At 40.3% G+C, this 15,996-nt stretch overlaps 1 protein-coding gene across 5 annotated transcripts in view; it reads right to left on the bottom strand.

The window, feature by feature from the left end:
* Positions 1 to 15,996, bottom strand: part of WNT7B (Wnt family member 7B) — a 114,076-nt gene that overhangs the window by 6,362 nt on the left and 91,718 nt on the right. For all 5 annotated transcript variants that reach the window (XM_086885929.1, XM_086885928.1, XM_023919080.2 and 2 more), the window contains one exon: positions 9,049 to 9,320. In XM_086885929.1, the coding sequence (XP_086742055.1) occupies positions 9,049 to 9,320 (272 nt within the window). The remainder of the gene's footprint in view (positions 1 to 9,048; positions 9,321 to 15,996) is intronic.

Genomic DNA, 15,996 nt, shown 5'->3' with positions numbered 1-15,996 from the left:
CATGCAGGCTCAAAAAAAGCAGTAGTTTCAAAAAGTATTAATTCATGCTCCTGAAGCCAATCTTACAGGGTTTTTTAATTTTTTTGGAGGCTTCTCTCATGAATGTGGAATGCTTGGGGTTACAACACTGAGAAGAGGCCCAATCATCAGGTAGTTAAATTCCTGAATGCTATAATTTGTGTGCCCACAGTCAGCTGTGGGTATAAAATTGTGCCCAAAAACTTGGAGGTCAGGGAAAACAAGGCCCAAACTAAGCAGATTCTAAGCAACATTTTTTTCCCCCCTCTTTCCACCCAGATGTGCCCTTCCTTGCTGACAGTCCAGCATGCTCTGGCCCTCCAGAGGAATGTCTCTGCGTGGTATCTTGAGCAGCTTCCCACTTGCCAGGGAGGTGCCATGGGACCTGGAAAAGGTGGCCAGATCTGGCCTTGTTTGCTCAGTGCTCTGAATGAAGAGCAACCAATATTTTGCTTCCTAAAAGTCTCTCCAGCTCAGTTTTCCTCGGCAAAATTCCCATCAAAGCTCTGACCCTGAACCTTAAAGGTACTTATTTACTCAAATCTAAGACACTGTGCCAAGCTAGGTGCTTAATTAAAGATTGAAAATCATTAGCTCATATGAACCACTCTCTCAGCAGTTTCATTTGTCATATGTCAGTGCCTGGTATCTAATCTTGAATGGTTTACAGCAAGATCTACCTCCAAGAGCAAATTCCCATAGCTGGGCTGTGCTGCCTCAGATTAATCATAGGAACATTCCTCAGGTCCCTCTTCCACATACAGGCTCACTCCCACCCCAGTATGGGCTTGCCAAGTGAAATTTTCTAAGTACTGCTACTTTGTTAAATGAATTGTGAAATATAACATTAAAGCTTTCTTAATCCCACATCTTTTTATACCTATATAAATCATGCATTTAAAATGCAATCTGAGGGCTGTCTGCTGCCAGTTAAGTAGAAAAAGACTTGCAAAGACAAAAATAAAACAAAATGATATGTATGAAAACAAATTCATTTTTTTCAAGTTCCATATCTAGACCCAACTGCATAACATCAGACACAGTTTTTGTACATAGTAAAAATCCTAATTGGATAAAGTATGTAAACACAGGTTACATGTTGCATGTGTGTGGGTTTTGGCTTAGCCCTTCTGGTTTTTTCGTTCCTTAATGGAAATGCACATTGTTGGAACAAGTGTTGAATGTAACAAAATCCATATAAAATTTTGACTGAAGTATCAAAAACAAAAGACTAGAAGAGTTTTGCCTCGTCAAATATGCAAGTGATCAACTTTTGTTTTGGGTAGTAACTACCAAAAGAGATGGATTCTGGTCACAAGATGTCATTGCTTCTTTGATGCTCATGCAGCTGCAGCCATGAGAGCTGATGCCTTGCTGATGATGTGTGGACACTGGCTAACCCAAGTCTCAGTGCAGCCTGGGGCCCACCACTGCTGACAAAATGCTGATCTCCTGGACCCATCTGGGAATCCAAGATCAGTTTGTTTGGGTTTGGTTTTTTATCTTGGATAAGCAGGAGTGTAACTAAGATTGGTAGGCTGTAATGCTGCTCTTCTGTCCTGAAATTATTCTTTGTAAATAGCAGATCACAGGGCCCAAAATTGAGCAGCTCATGGTGTGTTTCCCTGGGCTGTGCCCAGCCCTGTGAAGAGGGAACATGGAGCCATCAGGAGAGGAATAAGGGTACTTCAGCTGCATGGTTTTCTTTCTGCTCCTCTGTGAAGCTGTTCAATCAAGCATCATAACAGTATTTATATTCTATGGGATGAGGAACAGAGTTACTGTGTTTACTCCTCTTGTCGCATCCCTGTTTTTCTTATTGTTTAGTTTAATGGGAGCAGGGAGCCCCTGCTTTGCAGCAGATCAGAGTCCAGACAGCAGCATGAGCTGGTTTTTCCCTGCCACTGGCCAGAGCTGAGCGGGGGTGGGGACTGTTGGGGGTGCCAGGAGGTATCAAATCACCTTCTCCTGTCCTCCACTTGCCTCCCTAGGTAACACAACCTCTTCCATAGCGTTCCCATAGCGTTAATGCACTGAAAAAGCTGAGGAAGGCCCACTGCACTCTACACAAGTTCTCCTCTTGGCCGCTACCAGGAAAATAAACCCAGTATTTAGGGACCTGCTGCCCAGTAGATGGATGTCCCTACTGCTATCAGGATGAACAACAGCCTGATCCATCAGTGATTTCTCTTTACTTTCTAGGAGAAGAGAAAATAGATGTTTGAGCAATAAACTGCTGCAATTGGTTAAAAAGTTCTGAATATTATGAATATTGAACATTTCATGGTGAAATGTTGCAAAGCAGATTCCCTCAGAAGCATCCTCCCAATCATCCCCAAAGCAAATGTGCTTGCTGTGTTCCACTCTCTTTTCTATGGAATTTTTTGTAAACCTTACAGGTAAAATATCACCTGAAATAGTTAAAAATATTTCACTGGTAGTTTTATTCTGACAGGCAGAACAGATGTGTCAGGTTTGAGGTCGTGCAGTGATATTTCACTGAATGTTTGGTACATGCCTTGCATGCATTACACGGTATGCATGGGCATGCACATTTCTTGAATAAAACTGTTTAACAAGTCCTAAAATATTTGGCTATTCCCCCCTCTAATTTTAAAGCAAATTGTACAAAAAGTAGGGTAGTACCAGATGTAGCTGCTGGCAGTCTGTGTTAAGGGTGTGTTTCTGGAAGAAAAAAATAAGCTAACAAATCCAGCCCAACTGGAAGCAGGAGATCTATCCTCATGAGATTTTGAGCCAAAGCTTGCATATTCAGAACATATGGATAAGCTCTTAGTTATCCATCTAACCCACCCAAGCTGTAGCACCAAAATTTTTGAAATTGGATTTATGCAACTGTCTGCAAATCACTTTAAGTGGGAAGATGAAAAGTATGGCATGAAGCTCAACTATAGAAAGCTTTTCTTTCATGATTGGTCTCACAAGGGATGGGAAGTGAAATAATTTGTCACTTTTAGAGAAAGAAACTTTCAGCAAATGATGGACTCAAGGCAGTAAAACCTGGATAGTAGCATTCTTTGCACCCCTGAAATGACTTAGGAAACAAAGTTACATTGAAAAGAATATTTTAGGCTTATAAGAGCATAAAATTAGTCATCTTTCACGTTTGAAACTGGGATTCAGCCTCCACTGTGACTTCAGAACATTTAATTCAGAGTCTTTTTCTGGGCATTCCTTCTTATCTTTACGTCCTGTCCAGTGACAGTGTGGGCAGTCTGCAGCATATTAGGCCTGTGCATCTTGCAGGAACGATCTTTTTAATTATAATTCTTCATTATAATTAATGAAGGTGAAGGTGAAGGGAGCTAACACTGTCTTAACATATGCATAGAAAATACACAGAAATATGTATAAATACCCATAGTTATGTGCACACACACTACATATATTTATGTCTGTGTATGTATTTAGAATAGAATAGAATAGAGTAGAATAGAATAGAATAGAATAGAATAGAATAGAATAGAATAGAATAGAATAGAATAGAATAGAATTTTTATATCTTTATATGTGTATATATGTAATGAATGGTAATCAACATATCACCTCATTAGCTGTTTTAAGCCAAAGCAAGTGAGCAAAAAAAACCCCTTCCCAGTACCACAGGCCTATTCCACCAGAAACTATGACAAAAAGCCATGGCTTAGGTGGAAATGTTGTCCCAAGTAATTTAAAAATCTCTTCTGAAGAGAGCTTGAATTATTTGTTGTTTCCCCACACTCACTGTTTCATATGTAAAATAAGCTGTTGTCATCCAGGCATTCCAAAAACAAAAATACCAGGAAAACCCCATTGCTGTTACAAAGGAGTAAATACTGGGATGGTGTCAGGCTGAGCTGCTGGCAGTCAGTGTGATGGGTTTATTTCTGGAAGGGCCAGTTTTTTCTACACATAACCACAGTAAGTCTATTGTAAGAGCCTAATTGATTGATAAACTGTTAGAAACATTTCTAGTTTTTGGTAAAAGCTGCAATCTGCTACCACTTTGTCAGTTTGTTCTTTTAACTCAACCCATAAAAACAAACAGAAACCTCCATTTTTATAAATGAGATTCCCCATGAGAGACGGTCATTGTTTTGAAGATTTCAACAAAAAGTTAAGCTTAATGATGTGTGTTCCCAGATGTTACTCTAAGCTCATTTATCCTAGAATAAAGATACTTGTTTCTAAAAATAGATGGTAGAAAGCTGTCTCATAAAACATCATCAAAGCTGACTTGGTTTGTTGGTATTTAATTTTTCATTACTTTGTCGAAGTTTTGCCCACAGATCTGTCTATAATCTTTCAGACTTGCAACAAAATGTTCTTTCAGTAACATTTGTGTTAGACTTACACTAGTCCTCCTTTGGGGGCTTGTTTTCATTTACCACACTGGTACTTTCCATCCCAAATCATAGTGGATGTTTAGAAACTGATGGGGAAGTTTGTTCCTTTGCTCTTCCACACCCTGAGGTGCCGCTTTGCCACCAAGCATAAATCTTCCATCAGGAGAGTCTTGTGTCACCAGGAATTCCTGAGCACTTATTTATTCCAAATTACATCAATGGCAAAATTATGATTTTATCACTTGTGCTGTTTATTGCAAATTTATCAGAAATTTTGCAAACCTGCCATTAGCTGAAACAATTCTTAGAAGTTCAATGTAGAGCCATACAGGATGCAGTGCTGGGCAATTAGGGGATACACCCACTCCACAGTCATCAGATATTCCTTGAGAAGCCTAAATGTAATTTTTTTTCCAAGGAGATATTTATTAGAGGGTTGTATTGAACATCTCAGCCCTAAACTCCAGTAAAAGACCCTTCAAGACTGTTTTTCCCCTCATCTGTTTGCAAAATTTGTGCAATTATTTTTACAGCATGCTGCTTGTTCCACAAAGGGAAATTCCTCTGGGCTCTGTTGTTAGCAACAGTGGAATAGCAGCAGGCCAGCTTTTGAGAGCATCCCAATGAAGGCAAAATATTAGAGCCATACTGCTGGGGTACTTATAAACTCCTCTGACACCCAGGCATGTGTGGCACAAGTGCTGGGAGAGACTGAGAATGGGCAAGACTTCTGGCAGCACATGAGAAAGTCCTTGTGGTGGTATAAGAGAACATTAAAATAATTGCTGAGGAGTCAAAACTGGTGGCCAGAGTCTTGACTAATGATCCTAGCAATGATCACCACCTGGCCACCTGGTAGATGTCTAGTGAGGCCATCAAGGGCCTGCCACTGACTTCAGAGCAAGTTGGGAACAACTGTATGTGGGGTTGGGAGTTCTTCATGTCCTTTTTTCCTCATGTTTCTGTCTTAGAAGGCTCTATGGTTCAAAAAGAAGCCGAAAAGGAAGGTAGTACATTTGTTGGCTAAAAGTTGTTCTTAGCTAACTCAAAAAGCCAGTTTGGTACGACTAAAAAAGAACTGCAATCCTTACCATTACTGATGTGAATGCAAGGTTTTTAAGTTGTGAAAGTGTTGTGAAATCTCTGTAGGAAGCTATAAAAGCATATACTTCCTTTACTGTCTTTACTGTTCATTACCACTCTAAGGTTGAAAATACCTTATTTGAAAATATTTGAGAACTTCTAAAGCAAGGAATTAAAAAATAAAATTAGTTGCCTGTGTTTTCCTTCTTACCTTTCATTCCTATTCATCACACAGATAAAATATCCATATTTTGGTTCTTTATAGTACCAGTCAGGAACCAGAAGCTTGGCTCCAAATGTTAATACAAGCCACATACAGATCAGCAGGATGTCACTGACAGATTTCCTTAGAGCACTACGAGCATTTCTGAGTTGTGTTGTGAGAGTTTTGGAAGGGAAAAGGAGAAAGATGCAGGTTCAGTGTTGTACCCAGGCAAATGAAGGAGCCAGTCAGGAAGGTGCACTGCTGGACCTTACTTTAACAGACAATGAAGGTCTTGTTGGGGATGGGAAGTTTGGGTTCAGCCATGAGTGTAGTGACCACAGGATTGTGGAGTTGAATATCCTGTGTGGAGCAAGGGAGCTGCAGCAGCTGGGGCTGTCCAGCCTCAAGAGGAGTCCCAGCTGGGAGGGGCCCTCAGCCCTGTGTGTCCCTGTGAGCAGGGAGGGCTCAGAGCAGGGATCAGGCTCTGCTCTGGGGGGCCCAGCAGTGGCACCAGAGGAACGGGCAGGGACTGATACCCAGGAGGTTCCACCTGGACATGAGGCAGAACTTCTTCCCTGAGCAGTGCCCGGGTACTGAACAGATTGTCCAGAGAGGCTGGGGAATCTCCTTCTCTTGACATACTCAAAACCCATCTGGACACAATCCTGAGTAACCTGGTCCAGGGGATCCTGCTTCAGCAAAGGGGTTGGACCCTTACCCATTCTGTGTTTCTGTGATTGCTTCTGTGATTTGGTGATTTCTGACTGGAGTGTGAATAAGGACCATGTGGAGTATGTAAAAATGACACCCATGCACAAGCAAATTCTCTTGGTTTCAGATTTTGTGTCAGGTTCACAGTCCAGTCCAGGTTTACCACAGACCCCCAAAACTTCCAGATTTCAGGTGAATGTGGGTCAGATTTCAAGTTTGCCTGGATTCTCAGAAGGAACTTCAGATTTCACACTGAAATTGCAGAAAACTCTGTAACTGCTTTTGTAAGGGTCCAAACCAGAAATACAGAAAGCATATCCTAGGTTCCAGAGTTTTGTTCTAACCTTAAGTCTCAGTCAGTCTTGAATTCAAAATGTCTAATTTATGCAAATAGCAAATTATTTCAGAAGAAACTAAATCACTAAATATTATTTACTGTACAACTCTGAATATTCAGTTAATGGGAATATATATCATAAGACCAACATTATTTCTAAACATGACCTCAAAACCATCTTTCATATTAGCACATTCCTCTGGATTTGATGGATTACAGTTAAAAACAAAAAACTACACCAAATCCTTCCAATCATTCTTAGCTTTTGAAAGCAATATAATGAATTAATGAATAACTATGGGTATAAATAACTACTGAAAAATGCTGGCAGCAAAAAAATTAATAAATTCCAAAATACTATTTATATTTTTAAAAATGGGAAAAAATATATTGTCAGTATTGCAAGCCTTTCTATTCCTTCCTTAACATATGAAAGTATTATAACTCGCTTTTTGCAGGAACACTTGCAAAAATTTGCAAAAAATAATTTTTGAATTGTTAAACAAAATTTATTTGCATGAATGCTGCTACCAGAAGTATCAGTAAAAACATGCACTTCTTTGGTCTGCTTATGTCCCTCTGCTTATGAAATTCTGATGAAAAGTAAAATATAATGCGCTTAATAAGAATCAGCAATGTGGTCTAGTGGTTACTGGGCTGTATTTAGAATTGGGGGACCCATGATCAGTGCCTGCTTCACATAATGAGCTCTTTCTGTCCTTGGGACTTCACTGTTTTCCAACTCCATATCTGCTTTTGCTGTTTTGTCCCTCTTTCACATCTACACTTGGATGTTCCAAGCAGGACCTGCATCAGGATCTCCACAGGGATGGCACAGCACACACCACAGATGATGCCAGTCTAAGCAGGGATGAAAATGGGCCTAGCAGTAATAAACTCTCCCTGGCAAGTTTAAGAGTTGACTTCCATCTTCTTTTGCCTCCAAACACAATTCATGATGCTGAGCTGAAATTCCCAGCCTAAGTGAAGTGATCAGACCTGGAGCTGGTCTTCCAATGTGATGGTCACCTGCTGAATGAAGTTCTTTTATACCTGTGGCAGCAAGATTTAGGGGAAAAGACTGTGCCCCTCAAGGCTGTTTTTCTGTTTGGCTATTCAGTCAGCTTTCTCCTGCACACCTGGAGACCTCAGTGTGAACTATCACTGAAGTACCGATCTTGTCTGTACACTTGAGGTTGTGCCTCTCTCACCACACTGAATTTATGTAGTGTTTCCATCCCAGTGAGCTCCTGCCCACACAGAACCTTCCATATCAGTGCATGACCAATGCAGCTGTGCTAACAAGATCCAGTAAGATAATTGCACTGTTTCTGTCACCACCAATTCACTCTCTCTGCCCAGTGCTCAGTGCAGGACTGCAAACACACATGGTTTTAGAGGAAAATTCAGTCTTACTTTGGGGACTAGAGGAGGAGGATTTTATTGGATTTCTATGTTGGTATATTGATTTTTTTTTTTCTGCAACACTGGAGTGGAGGGCTTTTCCTGGGGGAAAACACTTTGAAGGCTATAATCTCTCCTGAGGTAGGTATATTTGATGCAGAAAGATTTATTGCACTTTTTAAAGGACAAGCTTTGAGAGCTATGAGGATTGTTGGTGAACATAAATCAGTGTAGCTCCATGATGTTTACTGTTTCCATGACAAGCAATTCAGTCATGGCTGTAGGCATGAAACTGTTTCTTCTTATGCAGCTCTTTTTAGCTTTTAGTTAGAAAGAGACAGTTGTGCATCTGCTAAGAAGTGCATTGTATACTACTATGTGTATTTCATTAGAGCTGGGGTCAAATAAGTGATTGGGATTTTGCTCGAATAAACATCTGGAAGTGCACTGGAAGCTGAGCAATGCAGACAACTCAGTTCTGTCCCATCACAAGCCCTGACACCCCTTGCTAGGTTTTTGCAAATTGGATGAAAAGCAGTGATTTATCCTTATGCCAAACAGATCCAGCCAGGTCCTCCCTGTTATCGGGAGGGGCTGGAAAGAAGGCTTAGGAAGCAGAAATTTTTGCAGGAGTACCTATAATACATGGCTAGCTCTGAATAAAAAAATATAATAAAAAATAGAAGTGAACAATAAATGCCATTTGGTGAGTTCATGTGGGTGCAGAAATTTTTGCAGGAGTACCTATAATACATGGCTAGCTCTGAATAAAAAAATATAATAAAAAATAGAAGTGAACAATAAATGCCATTTGGTGAGTTCATGTGGGTGCAGGATAACATCAGAGAGAGGGGTAAGTTCTCAGGGAATGCCTCCTGCCACCAAGCCAGCCTCCCCCCATCCTCCAGCACACACGTCCCCATCCCTTGTCCTTTCTGGAATACCTTTCTTCCAGCCTCATTGTTGTGCAAGTTCATCAGCCTCCGTGCATTCTTTTTGATTTCTCGGGCATCAACAAACCTCCGGGAGAACTCAATGCCGTATCTGATATCCGCAGAGCATCCTCCCCACTTCCAGCCCTCCTCCTCGTTGTAGTAGCCCTGTTTCTCTCGGTCACAGCCACAATTGCTGAGGTTGCCCTGGCTGCAGGCGGCCGTGACAGCGTGTGCAACCCCGGCAGCAGTAATGGCATAGGTGAACGCGGCTTCCCTGCTTCCTGTGGAGAGAAGCCAAAAGCTGATGGGTTGGCAGAAAGGCAGCACGTACTCACTAAAGAAAGTACACACATTATCTACAGCAAGGGGGTCAGGCAGCAAAGTGAGGAGGGCCTGGTACTCCTCAGTGTGGATTTCTCATCTTACAGAATTCCACACGTATTTCAAATTCTTGGCTCTGCTAGGGCAAATTACCCCAGGTATGCAGCCCTGTGATAGTCCACTTAAACCCCTTCACCACAGGGGAACTTGGCAATGAATCTGGACAGTGGTGAGGTGAGGCCACAAGATTTGTTTTCACACTGTCTAGTCAGGTTTGCAAGCTGAACTTTATCTGTTTCAGATGAATAAAAAGTGAGTTAATAGCTACCTCTAAGCATTGGCACTGCATGGGAAAAGATAATTGTTCAGACAAAAACAACCAAAAAAACCCTAGGATACAAATGGGGCTGATTATTAATGTAACTTTATAAATGCTCCAGTAGCATCCATTAGTGATGCTGAGTGTAAAGGACAGTAAGTGAGGCCTATAGAGACAAGAACTGGGTAGGTTTCATTTTCTTTCAAGGTACAGGTTACCCCTTTCCCTTGCAGACTTCTGTGCATTAGTTTTGCTGAAGTGACCCTTTTTCACTCCCACTCTGACCCAAACCTCTGCCTTACCATGGCTATTGAGCACACAAAGGGCATAGAAGTGCTGTGACAGCACAGTTTTCTCTCCAAAATAGGTGAGATACTGTCATGGAAGCACAGACTTAATTTTTTTTAAAAAAAAAAAAAAGTTGTTTTAGAAAAGGAAGTTGTTTTTATTTTCTGTGATGCTGCTACTTGCAAAGGTTCCTGATTCTAATTCCATATAACAGCTGTTGATAATGAGTATATGAGGAGAGGTGAATGAGGCACCTTTCTGTACTTGTTCGCTGAGGTGCCTGTGAGGTGCAAGGGGGCAGATTGATGGGAGGGGAAGCTACAGCCCATCCCTGCTCTCATGTGAGACCACACTGTCACTGACTTCACATAGGGCTGGATCATGGTGTTTTGTTGTTCTTATTTAAAACACTTTCCCCACAAATTCCCTTCTCAGTGCTTTTCTCTATATGTTTCTCTGGTAATAAACAGACAATCCTGTAGTGCAGCAGCCAAAGAATGATTGTAAAGAATGTGCAGAAAGTTACTGAAATGCTTTTAACACATAGAGCTTTAGCATCATCAGTGGATGTGGGAAGGGAAAAAAGGAACAAATTTTCCAGAGGAGGGAAAAAAAACCTACTTAGAAGCTAGTTTTAATTTTTTAATTTTTGGATTCATAGATCTCATAACTATTCTGGAATCATAACTTCACATTATAGGGGGATTTATATTTCTTATTTTCATAGGTAACTTCCTGAAAAATTACATCATTGCCAGATGTGAGGAAGATCCTACAAGAAACAATCAGAAACTGAGGTTTGGCACTATTTACTTGTTTCTCCAAAGCAATAAAAAAAGAAGCTTGGGGTAGTGGAAAAACAAAAGGGTTCTGTGTTCTTCAGCTACCAAGAAGGTTGAACTGAGATGTGCATTATTTGAATAGGAGGTGTGGTTGCAGGACTGCCTCTGCTTTCAGACACAGGGTGTTTTTTTGGGGTGTACAATGTGTGCAGTCTGGTTCAGTGCTTCCCAAACCATGGTCCGCAGAACACTGGTGGTCCAGGAGGCCACAGTAAAGGGTTCACAGCTAATCCACAGAGCCATATTAAACACTATTTTAAATAGTGTTTTCAATTAAAAGTTTGATGATAACGATGCCTGGTGGTCCGTAAGAAATTCTGAGGGTTGATAGCAATCCAAAGCAGTCATGGAACCACTGTTCTAGTTCCTAGTGTGATCTTCACATGTTGATATTCACTCCTCTCCGCTTGCCAGCTGAATTCTAATCTGGGACTCTTGCTTTAAAATGTGTTCTGTTGACTTGTAGGATTTCTTTCTTCTTTTTAAAAAATCCTATTTCTAATCTATAAATTGAAATATCGGAAGTATGAGCTGTAATAGAAGCTATGTATATAGATAGTTTGCTTTTCTTCAGGGTGAGAGTAAGCAACAATGCAAAATCAGACCCAGGGACATTCTTGGTGAGATACCTTTGAAGTACATGTAGAAGGGCTTATTAACAAGAAGAAATTCCTGTGATCATTCCTGTGAGGGAAAATAGCAGCTGTAACCTACAGTTCAGTAGATTTACTCAGAGATTTAGTGACAGTTGCTCATATTTTGTGTTTATGCTCAATATATTCCCCATGTCTCCAGAGTATATGGTAAGACATTTTCTTATGGGACATTTTCTTATGTGTGTATGACTTGTTTGTAAATTTTCACACATTCCTCCCCTTGATCAATTTTATAAAATGAAAGAAAATCCTGGTTTTATCTTCCTTTCTCTGTCCCTCATTCACATTATACCCCTGACTACCATCAACAGTAAAGGAAAATATCTTTCCTTTATCCATTTGAGAGCTATAGCAGTGTCATGGGATATGATCAAATGGAAACCACACTGACTCTCTTAAGAGATTACTCTCCTGTTTTGATGCAGCTCTAAAATAAGAAGACCTCAGAAATTAGCAAGTTAAGTTGTCCTGCTAAGAATTAAGGTTTTGGTGGATTAGTAATTTTTAACTAGAGGATGCTCTAAAACTTGTGTTCGTGAAGAGTTCGCTAAGGTCCCAGGATCAGTGGAGTCTATAAGAAACTGCTGATGGGGGAGGGAGGGGAACCTCTGTGCTCAAATAATCTCTGCTGTACACAAAGCTTTCCATTAGCATGTCATCACTTGGAATCAGTTCTAAGCAAGTCTTTGTTAGGCAGCTAAAAATATTTAAGTAATGATTGCTGTGACACCTTAATGGAGAACAATAATCTCATTTTACGGAATTTTCTGAGATTTCAAAAATATTCTTGGTCTGAAACAAAAAGAAGACAAATCTTTCCAGAAATGTTCATGAAATGAAGACATAAGTAGCAGCAGATTTGGGATTTGACCCTAGCTGGGGGCTAGATTTTTCTTTTTCAGTGAATATCCTGATTATCTAGCTTTCTGGCACAATATACACTCTGTTTCTCAGTCTCAGAAGAAAAATTCTTGACTGACTTATAAATTTTTCTGTCACATAGACAAGATTAATTCTGTTGAGATTTTTATTTTGGTGAAAAAGACACTGCTTTGGCTTTTATTGCATCCCTTGGATTCATCCATTTCTCTGTTAGAAATGCCTGCTTTGATGTCAAAGATGACACTTCTGACTTTATTCCCAAAACATAGAAGGGATATTTTCATGAGGAACATGAACTAATAACCATCTGATCTGATAACTGTCTGATCTAATAACTCCAAAAGGAGATGACTGCCAGTATTAATTAAAACTAAGCTTTTTTTCTATGGTGAAGGTGCTCAAGGCCACTTCTAACAATCTGCCAGGCCATCAAAGTAGTCTGTGGTTTGCCAGTCTGAGTTACTGTCATTTTCTTGAGTTCATTTGCATTCTAACAGAGGGCTGTACTTTAAAAGTGCTCTAATGACCAGCAATGCAGGCAGCTGCTGCTCACACAGACAGATATTGGACCACTGATTCCTTAGTGTGTGTCTTCTGGCAGATAGGCAGAGAGGAGCTTTTATCTGTCATTGGAGTCATGGAGGAGCCTATATTTTACCCCTCATTTAGATGTAATTTCTGACTAAGTTTTACACTTCTAACTGAGCACTAAACTTAGTATGGTTTGATGTGGAAATTCTTACAAGTTCCACAATTGCTGTAGTTTACCAGACTCAAATGTGCACAGATTCATCAGAGTATTTTCAGCCTGGAGCCACAATGAGCTGAGAATCACACAGGCTAAATACATATTCAATTTTGCAACTGTGAGCACAGGGTTAAAGATTTAACTGTCCCATAGCTATTTGAAAGACATTTGTTGGAGTAACTAGATGAGAATTCTGCTGTTGCACACATCATCCTGAAATGACTCATGTCAGCAGCTAGATGAATAAGGCTGCCACTGAATGTCAGCTCTTAGAACTGTAATTTAACTTGAAATATTAAATTGTAGAACATACAGTGTTTGGCCAGTAATTTCCTAGATCTTGCATCAGCAATGATAGAAAAAAGTACTACACGCTGTTGTTAAACAAAACAAATTCTTCATGCACTTACACAAGACACCAGATTGATTATATGACACAATTCAACATAGGTCAATGGGAAAAAGAAATAAACCACAGAAGAACTAAATTTTTTTTGACAAACCTACCCTTTTCAACAAGTCTGGTAAGCTGATGACAGATTGAGTCATTTTTTATGGCAAAAGACAATAGATACTCTAGATGAGTAAACTAAAACTCAGACAACAGCACCCTAAATAGTGTTGGATGAAGATTTTTACAGACAAGTTTATTTCCTTTGAAATTCTGTATTTTATTCAACATACATATTAACAGTTTTGAAGGAAAACAATGCAGGCTCTTCTTTTTGTGTTTGATCCAAGGGCAATACAAGTCAGAGGGAGTTTTCTCACTGTCTGGAGCAGATCCTTTATTTGCATTTTCAGTGTAATTAACTTTGAGCTTCTTGGTTTATAAAAGCAGGGACTAATTTAATTTAATTTAATTTCTCTGTCTCACTTACTGTATGTACCCAGTGCTACATGTCAGAACTGAAGGCCACTGAAAACACTTTGTACAGGCAGAAAAGGTAAGGCAAAAGATCAGGAAACTCAGGAGAGTCTCTACTCTCTCAACCCTGACATAGGCTAATAAGACAGATCTTTCTCACAACAGCTTTTATTCTTCCTGTTATTAAGGCTCTTCAGTAGAGGAGGTTCCAGGGTCTAGTCCAGTACCTCAGGACCCTTACTGGTATGTATTTCACTAATATTAACCTGAAACTGTTTTTCTGAGTGCAAATCCACTGTTTCTTTCTCTAGAGCTGCCACAAGCAGGTTATTCCCTCCTTCTAGCAGCAACCTTGAAATATGTTAACACTTCCACCCCTTCCCAGATGTGTAGCATCATCAGTTCTTGGCCAGCACCCCCAAAAGCTCTTCTCCTTGTCCCTGCTCTCCCAGCTGGCTTTTTGGTGCTGCGGTGCTGGAGATGTGACATGGTACTCCAGCTGAGGTCTTGCCTCCTTGGGTTCAGAGCAGAAGGAGCTCTTCATATGCCTTGTATGCTGCAGTCCTGTTTATTTGTGCCAGCATTCCTTATTTCACAGCAGCAGGACACTTTTGACTCTTAGCAATTTGCAGCCGTCTTCTGCGCAGCTGCTCTCACACCAGATGTTTCCCATCTTGCATTTGTACAGATGATCATTCCCACGTACAGAGCTTTGCCTTTTGGATTTTCCTCCTCTTTCTTTGCTTTAAATCTTTTTTCTGGATCACTTATCCATGATCATGTTCAATTTTGACCCCAACTTCCTCCAGCTTCCTTGTAGTCCTTCCTAACATGTTATAATCACAAATGCCATGTGCACAGCTTGCTCTCTTGGTCAAGAGTATAATGCTGGCTGGTACCAGCTCCAGCACAGATCACAAGAAGTCAGCACACCTTTCCATTTTGATAACTACCCTCCAAGTACAATTTCCAGATGCTCTGTACCCATGTGATGTGTTCTCATTTTTCTTATGAGAATGTCATATAAAGCCGTGTCAAAAGCTCCCTTTAAGGCCAAGATATATGGCATCAACTGCTTCTGCTCTGTCTCTGAGGCCCTGGGTGGCCAAAGAAGGAAATTAGATTGGTTTGATGTGATTTGCTCTTGTCAGATCCTAGTTAATTCTTACTCATGTCCTTATTCTTAGTTATGAGCTTACAAATGGGGGGTTGTTCCCATATTTTTTCATTTACTGAAGTTAAGCTGACTGGTCCTACAATTCCTAAATTCCTTCCTATTTTTTTTTTTATCATTTATTTTTTTTAGGCAAAGGCAATACATTTGCCATTTCAATCTTAATTAGAGTTCTCTGCTGGTTTTCAGCACTAGTGGCTGTAAAGACAACCGACAACAGCTATACACTGACTCCATTAAATGTCCTGAGATGAGGGACAGCTGAATGGAAAACAATCAGACAAATACTGATCTCTAATGCTCAGAGGGTGTTCCTCTGTTGATGGTATTAGTTTACAGCCATCTGCTCACCATTCACCTGTTCAGTGAAGTCTGAGACAAGAAGTGCTTGGCTTCCTTGATACTATCCTTGGTTTGCACTCTCCTCAGGGGTCCACTTCACTGGGTAGTGGATCAGCCTTTGTTCTACATCCACTCATTGACAAATACTGCTAACTCTTTGATTTCTGTGTAGCCTTCTGTCAAAAAAAGGTAAATATAGCCATCCATGGTTGTAAGGATCCTTTGTAGCACCTATGCTCAGAAGAGCTCCTGAACAATGAACAATGTACAGGCTGAATATCTTACTGGCAGGACTTTCTGGTCAAGTCTGATGGAGCCTGTTGATGGTCATGTTCAGTAATGTTCTCTTTACAATATTCATTCATTTCATTTTTCCTCCTTAAACCCCTTATTTTCTACTGCAGTCTAATTAAAAGAGTCTTGTTTCATTTTTTTTTCATCCATATAGGTCTATTTAGCTGAACTAGACCTAGAGCAGGAGTGATTACAGCAGCTTCTTCCTAGGCTGTCTGTGGTG

This window comes from Cyanistes caeruleus, chromosome 4, assembly GCF_971803275.1.
Source record: "Cyanistes caeruleus chromosome 4, bCyaCae1.hap1.1, whole genome shotgun sequence".
Classification (NCBI taxonomy): domain Eukaryota; kingdom Metazoa; phylum Chordata; class Aves; order Passeriformes; family Paridae; genus Cyanistes; species Cyanistes caeruleus.
This window is presented reverse-complemented; position numbering and strand designations above follow the sequence as displayed.